This window comes from Geotrypetes seraphini, chromosome 7 (assembly GCF_902459505.1).
Source record: "Geotrypetes seraphini chromosome 7, aGeoSer1.1, whole genome shotgun sequence".
Taxonomy (NCBI): domain Eukaryota; kingdom Metazoa; phylum Chordata; class Amphibia; order Gymnophiona; family Dermophiidae; genus Geotrypetes; species Geotrypetes seraphini.
In genome coordinates, this window is record NC_047090.1 from 5,297,077 (window position 1) to 5,307,060 (window position 9,984).

General features: G+C 52.2%; 1 protein-coding gene across 1 annotated transcript in view; it reads right to left on the reverse strand.

Moving 5' to 3' along the window:
* The window catches only part of STRA8 (stimulated by retinoic acid 8), a 31,164-nt gene extending 22,094 nt beyond the window's left edge, over positions 1-9,070 (reverse strand). Inside the window, exon 1 of the mRNA XM_033951752.1 lies at positions 8,897-9,070. Coding sequence (XP_033807643.1) covers positions 8,897-9,070 — 174 coding nt within the window. The remainder of the gene's footprint in view (positions 1-8,896) is intronic.
* Positions 9,071-9,984: the final 914 nt, after the last annotated feature.

Genomic DNA, 9,984 nt, shown 5'->3' on the forward strand with positions numbered 1-9,984 from the left:
CGTCGCTGACCGCCCTGGGCAACTTCAGCTAGAAGTACGGGGGAAGGGAAGGGTGCACGCGGCAGGTAGAATTGGGGAAGGAGAGGGGTTGACGTGCGCGGCAGGCGGGATCAGGGAAGATGTACGAGGCAGGCGGGAGCGGGGGGCAGAGACAAGGGCACGGGAGGAGCGTATCTCACCTTTGCTACTCCACTGCTAGTCAGTATTTTATGAGGCCACTAAAGTAGCACCACTTACACACGTTTCCACCACCTAAAACCAGGCACCTCCTTATAGAATTATCTCCTTTAGGGGCAATCCTGTAAACCGGGAAGGGGGGGGGGGGTAACATTTACATATGCATTACATAAGTAAATGTTTAACAACGACATAATCAAGTGTAAATGCCACTGTTTTGCTTAAGTGCTATTCTGACAATACCAGGTTGAGTGATAGGGTCTGATGATCTGGAGGTGACAAAACAGTGTGACAAGGCAGTGGTTGTTGCCAGAAGGATGCTAGGCTGTACAGAGAGAGGCGTAATCAGCAGAAGAAAGGAGGTTTTCATGTCCCTGTACAGGTCATTGGTAAGGCCCCACTTGGAGTATTGTGTTCAGTTTTGGAGGCCGTAACTGCCTAAGGATAAGTTGGGTAAGTCTCCTCTTCCTCCTTCAGGTTCAGCTCAGCTACCGAAGAAGCCATCCTCTGAGTCTCTGGCCACCCAGGCAGTGAGTGTAGTCCTGCCGGCCTCTGCGAGACCTCTTCCTAAGCGTGCCTCCACATTATGGGAATACTCTACATCGAGGTCGCCTCGTTAGAGTGTACTGCTGCACCCGTTCGTCCAACTCCTTTGGTCTCGGTGCCGATGTTCGAGAATATGTTTAAGGCTATCTTAACCTCGCAGATCTCCTCTGCTTTGGCTCAGCTTGCCCCGGCCTCGACCTCGCTCGTTGACCAGCCTAAGCGTCGCGCCGAGGGCTCTCGAGGCAGGGTGCGCCGGTCCCGCCGCTTGTCCTCGAGTGACTCCTCGCCTACTCCATCGAGGCGGACTTCCCCCGCCGCCTGACCTCGTTCGAAGCATCGGCCTAAACATCCTTCTTCAAGGCAGTGGTCCGCCAAACGGCCCAGGTCGCCAGGTCCTCGCACTATGGAGTCCATCAAACCATCGGACCTCGTACTGTCTGACCCTCGTCTTTGATGATCTCCTGTGCCGTCTCGGTCTCCGAGCCGAGGGGCTTCAAGGTCGAAGACTCCAACCTCCCTGCTGCATCGAAAGGTCTCTTCTTCCCGGGGCTCACCGGGGCGGGCTCCCCAGGTCTCCGTTCCTCAGACCCCTGGGTCCTCGCCTTCCGGGCTCTCTAAGCGCAGATTATTGTCGACTCCCCCTCGTTCTCTTAGCGGGGCCTCATCAACATTTATGATTGTGGACAATGACTTGCCGGCGCAGTACTCGAGGGAAGCTTCCCCCTCGTTCTCTGCTGCCCCAAAGTCCCGCTCGTCTTTGCCCCTTGAAGGGCATTCTGTGGGCAAGCCTTCCTCCTTCACCAGGTTCGTGCTGTACATGGGCAAGGCGCTGCAACTGAACCTCCAGTCAGAATCCAGGTATACCCGGGAATATTTGGAGGAGATGGAGCTTCCTTATCCACTGAAGGAATCCCTTCGCCTCCCCCTGAATCCGGTCTTGCAGCAGACTTTCTTCCGGAATTTGGAGACACCTTATGCCATTCCAGCCATTCCGCCCAAGATGGAATCCAGGTATCGGACGGTCCCATGTAAGGGGTTTGAAAAGGCTCAGCTCTCCCACCAGTCCTTGGTGGTGGAGTCTTCTTTAAAGAAGTCTAATCCTTCCAAGGTCTACGCAGCTGTTCCGCCGGGCCGGGAAGACCAGACTATGGACAAGCTTAGCAGGCGCCTGTACCAAAATTCGATGATGGCGAACAGGGTTCTGAATTACAATTTTACTTTTACATCCTATCTCAAACATTGCATGAAATCCATGCCCTCTTTTCAGGATGATTTGGCTATCCATCGCCAGTCCGAATTTTGCTGGCTGCTGGATACACTGTCGCATATTCGCCTTTATATGTTTCAGGCGACCTATGATACATTTGAACTCTCCTCGAGGGTCTCCGCCTTTGCGGTAGTCATGCGCCGCCTAGCTTGGCTCCGCATAGTTGACATGGACCCGAATCTACAGGACCGTCTGGCGAATCTCCCGTGCTTGGGCAATGAGCTCTTTGACGACTCCATCGAGGCGGCCACCAAACGCCTCTCTGAGCATGAATGCTCCTTCGCCTCCATGGTCAGACCCAAGGCAAAGTCTGCTCCTCCTAAGTCGTACAAGTTGCCTCCCTGGCGCTACCCCCAGAAGTCCATGCTGGCTTTTTCCAGGCCGCCACCTCGGCGTCAGCAGCAGCAGAGGGCCCCTCAAAAGCCTCAGACCCTTGCAGCGGCTAAGCCTGCGCCGTCCTTTTGACTATCCCTGTCGGAGCGGGCGGGCCCCCTCCGTCCTCGAGCCTTCTCCTCTGCCTATCGGGGGCCGCCTCAGTGCCTTTTGTCAGCGCTGGGAACTGATTACTTCGGACAACTGGGTCCTCTCCATTATCAGAGAGGGGTATTCCCTTCATTTCCAGACGCCGCCTCCAGACCTCCCCCTTCTTCTCTGGGAGGTTCATGCCCTCCTTCGCCTCGCGGTGGAGGAGGTCCCTTTGTGTCAGCAGGGCACCGGGTTCTACTCCCGTACTTTCTAGTCCCCAAAAAGACTGGGGACCTGGTCAAGAAGAAGTTCCGTATGCTTTCTCTTCCCACGTTGTATCCTGACGGACGAAGGGGACTGGTTGTGCTCACTGGATCTGAAAGAGGCCTACACTCACATCCCGATCCACCCGGCCTCTCGCAGGTTCCTTCGCTTTCAGTTAAGAGACCTTCACCTGCAGTATCGGGTCCTCCCGTTCGGGCTCGCTTCTTCCCCACGGGTCTTCACAAAGTGCCTCATGGTGGTGGCGGCGGTCGCAGGGTCTTCAAGTGTTCCCGTACCTTGACGACTGGCTCATCAAGGCACCGTCACATCAGGAGGTTATTTCAGCGACCCAACGGACTATTATGTTCCTTCAGCATCTAGGCTTCGAGGACAACTTCCCCAAGTCCTAGTTGTGCCCCTCTCAGTCTCTGCAGTTCATAGGGGCAGTGCTGGACACGGTTCGCTTCCGCTCATTTCTGCCTCAGCCTCAGCAGGCCGCCCTCATTCACCTGTGCCAGCAGGTCTCCTTTCAGTCCACGGCCTCGGCCAAACAGATGATGATCCTGTTGGGACACATGGCCTCCACCGTTCATGTGATTTCTTTTGCCAGACTTCACCTCCGAGTGCCTCAGTGGACCCTGGTGTCCCAGTGGAGACAGGATTAGGATCCCGCATCTCAGCACATTGCGGTAACTCCCTCTTTGAAGCATTCGCTCCGCTGGTGGACGTTCTTTTCCAATCTTTCCAGAGGTTTTCTCTTTCTCGTGCCTCCGCCGCAGAAGGTCCTAACAACGGACTCCTCCGCGTATGCCTGGGGGGCTCACCTCAACGGCCTTTGGACTCAGGGTCTTTGGTCGAGTGCCGACCGTCGCTGCCACATCAACCTACTGGAGCTTCTGGCCATTTAGAATGCTTTGGTTGCCTTTCAGCATTTGCTTCAGGATTGCGTGGTCCTGATGCGCACGGACAACCAGGTGGCGATGTATTATGTGAACAAGCAGGGGGATACGGTTTCCCTGTCTCTTTGCTGGGAGGTTCTTTGGCTCTGGGAGTGGGCGATACGCCACAACATCTTTCTTCGAGCGGTCTACATCCAAGGTGAGCAAAACTGCCTGGCGGACAGGTTGAGTCACTTTCTCCAGCAGCACGAATGGTCGCTCCATTTGTCGACTCTGCATCAGGTGTTTGCTCGATGGGGGACGCCGCAGATAGATCTGTTTGCCTCGCCCCTCAACCACAAGTTGCCATGCTTCTGCTCCAGGATTTACTCCCCGGATCGTCTCGAGGCAGATGCTTTCCTTCTAGATTGGACGGGATGATTCCTCTACGCGTTCCCTCCATTTTCTCTGATTCTGAAGACTCTCGTTCAACTCTTGTCGGTCTGCGCCACCATGATTTTGATAGCTCCTCGGTGGCCCAGACAGCCGTGGTTCTCCCTTCTCCTCCGACTCAGTGCCAGGGAGCCTCTGCTTCTGCCTGTATTTCCTTCTCTGCTGTCTCAGAGCCGGGGTTCGCTGCTGCATCCCAATCTGCAGTCTCTACAATTAACAGCGTGGTTCCTTTCCACCTAACTCCCTCCTTCGGTTTTTCTCAGTCGGTGCGGGATGTCCTCTCGGCCTCTCGTAAGAGTTCCTCTAGACAATGCTACTCCCAAAAATGGACTAGGTTTGCTGCGTGGAGCCGCTGTCTGCCTCCTTGTCCTCCATGCTGGACTATCTGCTGCACTTGTCTCGGTCTGGTCTCAAATTGACTTCTGTTCAAGTCTACCTCAGTGCGATTGCTGCCATTCATCAGCCAATTGATGGGAATTCGCTCTCGGTCCATCCGGTGGTTTCCCGATTTATGAAGGGCCTTTTCAATGTCCATCCTCCACTCAAGCCCCTCCCCTGTGGTTTGGGATCTTAATGTGGTTCTTGCTCAATTGATGAAACCTCCGTTTGAACCCATTGATAAGACTCATCTGAAGTATCTCACTTGGAAGGTGGTGTTTCTGATTGCCCTCACGTCTGCTCGCAGAGTCAGTGAGCTGCAAGCTCTGGTTGCGGACCCGCCTTTTACTGTTTTTCATCATGATAAGTTGATCCTTTGTACTCATCCTAAATTCTTGCCTAAGGTGGTTTCGGATTTCCACCTCAACCAGTCCATTGTTCTTCCGGTGTTTTTCCCTAAGCCCCATTCTCATCCTGGAGAGGTGGCGCTTCACACTCTTGACTGTAAGAGGGCGTTGGCTTTTTACCTCCAATGCACCCAGTCTCATCGGACAGCTCAACTCTTCATATCTTTTGATCCTAATCAGTTGGGGCTTCCTGTTTCCAAGCGTACCTTGTCCAACTGGTTGGCTGCTTGTATTTCCTTCTGCTACGCTCAGGTTGGTCTCCCGCTGCAGGGTCGGGTCACGGGGCATAAAGTCCGAGCGATGGCGGTGTCTATCGCCTTCCTCAGGTCCACGCCTATTGAGTAGATCTGCAAGGCCGCCACTTGGTCCTCGGTTCATACATTCACCTCTCACTACTGTCTGGATACTTTCTCCAGCTGCGACAGCCAGTTCGGCCAGTCGGTTTTACGTAATCTGTTCTCCAAAATTGCCAACTCTCCCACCGTCCCGTCCTGTTAGCTTGGAGGTCATCCACATGTAGAGAATATGCTGCCTGCTTGTCCTGGGATAAAGCACAGTTACTTACCGTAACAGGTGTTATCCAGGGACAGCAGGCAGATATTCTCGCAACCCTCCCACCTCCCCGGCTTCTTTGCTAGCTATCTGAACTGAGGACCACGTTGAGGAGACGCACCCGAGGCCGAGGTCTTCGAAGCCGGAGCAGCCGAGGCCTTTGAAGTCAAGGCAGACATGCTCGGGACCGAGATCTTCGAGGCCGATGTCGAGACCGAGGCTGAGGCCGAGACCGGGGTCGAGGCTTTATCCATGGTGAAGAGTTCCAAAATCTTGGCCCGTCGTCGACGAAGAGCCCGAGGTTGGAGAGTGACACAACAAGGGCAAGAGTCTGTAGGGTGATCAACACCTAGACAAAGTGTACACCAACGGTGTGGATCTGTGATCGAGATCACCCGACTGCACTGTGTGCACTTCTTGAAACCGGTAAGAGGCTGGGACATAAGGCAGGAAAAAAAGGCCGTGGCCAAGCGAGGCCGGGCAGCCAAGGAAAAACTGGGATCCCCCGGTCGCGATTGATGTAATGAAGTTGGTTCTTTTTGGTAAAACAGAATAGACGTGGGCACAGCGACTTCCAATGAAAACAATAAAAGAAGCCGCGGTGCAAGAAAGGTACTTAGATTTGCAGAGAAGAGAGACAGGGCTTTCTGGCTCCGCGGAAAACTAAGAACGTTGAGGAGACGCACCCTCTAGCTGAGCAGGAAGGCACACGCATGCGCGGTGCAGCCCTAGCAAACTTTAAAATCTTCAATCAAGTTTGCTTGAAAAGCTGTCCGCGACGGGGCTCCGTGGATGACGTCACTCACATGTAGAAAATATGCTGCTTGCTTGTCCTGGGATAAACACTTGAACGGTATTAACATGGAACCAAATCTTTTCCAGAGAAGGGAAATTGGTAGAACTAGAGGACATAGATTGAGGTTGTAGAGTTGTAAACTTAGGAGTAATGTCAGAAAATTATTTTTCACAGACAGGATGCCTGGAACGCCCTCCCGAGGGAGGTGGTAGAGAGAAAACAGTGATGGAATTAAAAAAAAAAGCATGGGATGAACACAGAGAATCTGTAATTAGAATACGATTGATATAAACTGATGTACTAAGGCTGGTACCGGGGCAGGTTTGACGCATATGGTAATTTGGGTTCAGGATGGGTTGGGAGGACCTCGGGAGCCCTAGCAATTTGGAGCACGAGGATGGTGCAGGGCAGACTTTCACGGTCTGAACTTTCACGGTCTGAATCTCGCAAAAATTGGGAGATGGTTTGGATAGGTTGGAGTGAGCTTCGACGGCAGCTCCAGCAGTTGGGACCCAAAGGCAGTACCTGGTGGACTTCTAAGGCTTATGTCCAGAAATAACAAAGAATAAAAGACACTTTTATTTAATCATGGAATTGTAATACATGTAGTGAAAGGGCAGACTGGATTTCTGCTGTCATTTACTATGTTACTATATTTACAAGGGGGGACTTAGACAAGAACCGTGAGAGGGACAAAGGAAGGGCTCCCACTTATACACATGAGATTAGATTAAGTAAATGGCGCCCACGTTTGGACACCAGAAAAAATTAGCACCGGGTGGTTTCATAAATGGGTGCTCCAAGCCGGATGCCATTTACAGAATAGAATTTAGCATCACGATCCGCTAACAGATTTTGGTATGAGGCACTTTTTCTTATTGGATAAGGCATTCAGAAATTAAGGCCATCTTCTACTAGAGGTTTCTACCGCGGCCTGAAGCATTAAATACTATGAGTGTCGGAGCAGCATTTAGCGCTCTGGGCCGCGGTAGAAACCTCTACTGCGGCTGAGTAAAAGACACCCATAATTTGTTATGTGTTTGTCAAGATAAGTATGAATGTATTCACCTACCCCGTTCTGAACTACCCTGGGGGGGGGACGGGCTACAAAACTAAACTCGCCTTTTACAAAACCGTAGCGTGGTTTTCAGCTTCGGCCGCGGCGGTAACAGCTCCCATGCTCAAAGGAATTCTATGAGCACTGGAGGTGCTACCCGCCATGGCCAGCGCTAAAAACTGCACTATGGTTTTGTAAAAAGGGGGGGGAGGGGTAAATAAATAAACCTATATATAAGGGGGGAGAGGAAAGTGGGTAAGATCTGTGTTCTTTTTCTAAGTTTATGTCAAGTTGATTGCTTTGTGGGTTTACGATTTTGTAATTATAACCACAGTGTACTACTCTAAGGATTTAGAGGCTTGCACTAGCTCTAAGGCTGGATACCTGTAAGCACCACCTTAAACCCTCTATAACAGAACCTAGGTTCCTTTGTTCACTTTATCTCCCTTTAAAAAACCGTAGCGCGGTTTTTAGCGCCAGGGACAGCGGTAACAGCTCCAATGCTCGTTACCATCGCAGCCGGCGCTAAAAAGCACGCTCTGGTTTTGTAAAATGGGGGTTATAGATCAGACTGGACAGAGCGGCCTTAAGGTGCCTAAATGGAGGCACCCAGTTATACAATTGCCCCTGTAAATTCTTAGATATTGGAATGTTGGCGTGAGCAAAATATCTGGCCCCGAAGCAAGCCTCCGCATAAGGGAGGTGGGGGAAGGGGAGATTAATTTTCCTTTTTTCAAGAGTAAAACTTGTTGCTCCTTTTACTCAGGAAAACAGACAAATTGGTATGTACTGTAAGTAGCAGGCTACCTCCTTTTATACTCCTGGGTGGTAGTGATGCACTATTTCATTTATTCATTCAATTTTCTATACCGTTCTCCCAAGGTTTATATGAATTTATTCAGGTACTCATGTATTTTTCTCTGTCTGTCCTGGTGGGCTCACAATTTATTTTATGTACCTGGGACAATGGGGGAATTAATTGACTTGCCCAGGGTCACAAGAAGCAGCATGGGATTTGAACTCATAACCTCAGGGTGCTGAGGCTGTAGCTTTAACCCAGGGCTGCCCAAGTCCGGTCCTCGAGATCTGCTGGCCGGCCAGGTTTTCAGGATATCCACAATGAATATGCATGAGAGAGATTTGCCTGCACTACCTTCTTGGTATGCAAATCTCTCTCATGCATGTTCATTGTGGATATCCTGAAAACCTGGCCGGCCAGTAGATCTCGAGGACCGGACTTGGGCAGCCTTGCTTTAACCAGTGCATCACACTCTCCCCCCTCTGGGTATTTTTGAACAGTGCTTCTCAACTGGGTCCTGGAACACCCCCCTCCCCCCTTGCCAGTCAGGTTTTCACGATTTCCACGAGGAATATGCATGAAAGAAATTTGCATATCATAGAGGCAGTGTATGCAAATCAAGTTTACGCAAATTCAATATGGATATCCTAAAAACCTGACTGGCAAGGGGGTGGGGGGTCCCTGTGCGAGAGCCTCCCCCCATCTTGGGTTTAGCAAGGCCAAGAATGCTGGAAAGCTGGCTCCCCGGTGCGAGCCCGTTTCCTCAAGGACCTTCGCTCCTCCCACGCGGAGGCCAGGAGCGACGCTCCTCCCACGCGGAGGCCAGGAGTGACGCGGGCACGACCTCCCTGGCCTACCTTGGACATCGGGTTGTCCGAGCCGGCGCACACGGCATCCCGCAGGTGGCCGTAGAGCGCGGCCAGAGTGACCCGCTGACGAGCCCACCGGGGCTGCGGGGCGTCCCGCTGGCCCGGGCTCACGCCGGAGCAGGAGCTGCTGCTGCCGCCGCTGCGGGCTCCAGAGGCCTCCATGGACGGGCGCCAGAGCTGCCGCTGCCATACGAGGTGCAGAGGCTGCAGAGGGGAGAGCGACGGGCTCAAGACGGTCCCCCAGCGCGAGACGCGCACCTGGCACCCTGAGGCCCACCCACCCCGGCAACAGCCGGCGTTCGGGGCCGCGATTGGGCCGGGAGCTCGGCCAATGAGCGCTCGAGGAGCGCCAGATACAATGTAACCGGGCACAAAGAGCAGAGCGAAGAGCGGCCAATGAGCTGCCTGCCTATGGGAAAGGAGCGGGGCGGGGCAAGGGCGGGGTTCTGTCCTTTTAAGGCGGCGCGAGGATGGCTCAGTCATGTTTAGCAGCTTGCTTTGCAAGCGAGCACGATGTGTTCTTGTGATGAGCTAGTCTGGCCTTTAGCTCCATTGAAAAGCAATGGAAGTGAAACAGGACTAGCTCAATCTGCCCTCCATGCTTTGGGGGTACAGAGTTAGCTGAAAAGAAAAGTTAAAAAGCTCTTACTAAGGAAGAAAGGTAGCTCAAGGGGACTTAAAGTCAGTTATGGAAGTGTTTTCCTGTCCCCAGAGGGACATAACCTGGGGTCAGATAAAAATTAACATTTGTATTCACTATACAGCCCAGTACTGTTAGAGTTTTCTGCAGATAAGATGTAGTAGTAGTTATGCTAATAGAAAACTTAATAGTAGATGTTTTAATTTGCATAAGAAGATTGCATCTCATAATTATGTGTGGCCATTACTTTTTGCATAAGGGTCGTGGACACTTGGAATGCGCTACCGGAGGAAGTGATCAGGCAGAGTACGGTACAGGGATTCAAACAGGGATTGGACGGATTTCTGAGGGATAAAGGGATCGTGGGATACTGAGAGAGGTGCTGGGATGTAACACAAGTATAGAAAGCTAACCAGGTAATAAGTATAGAAACCCA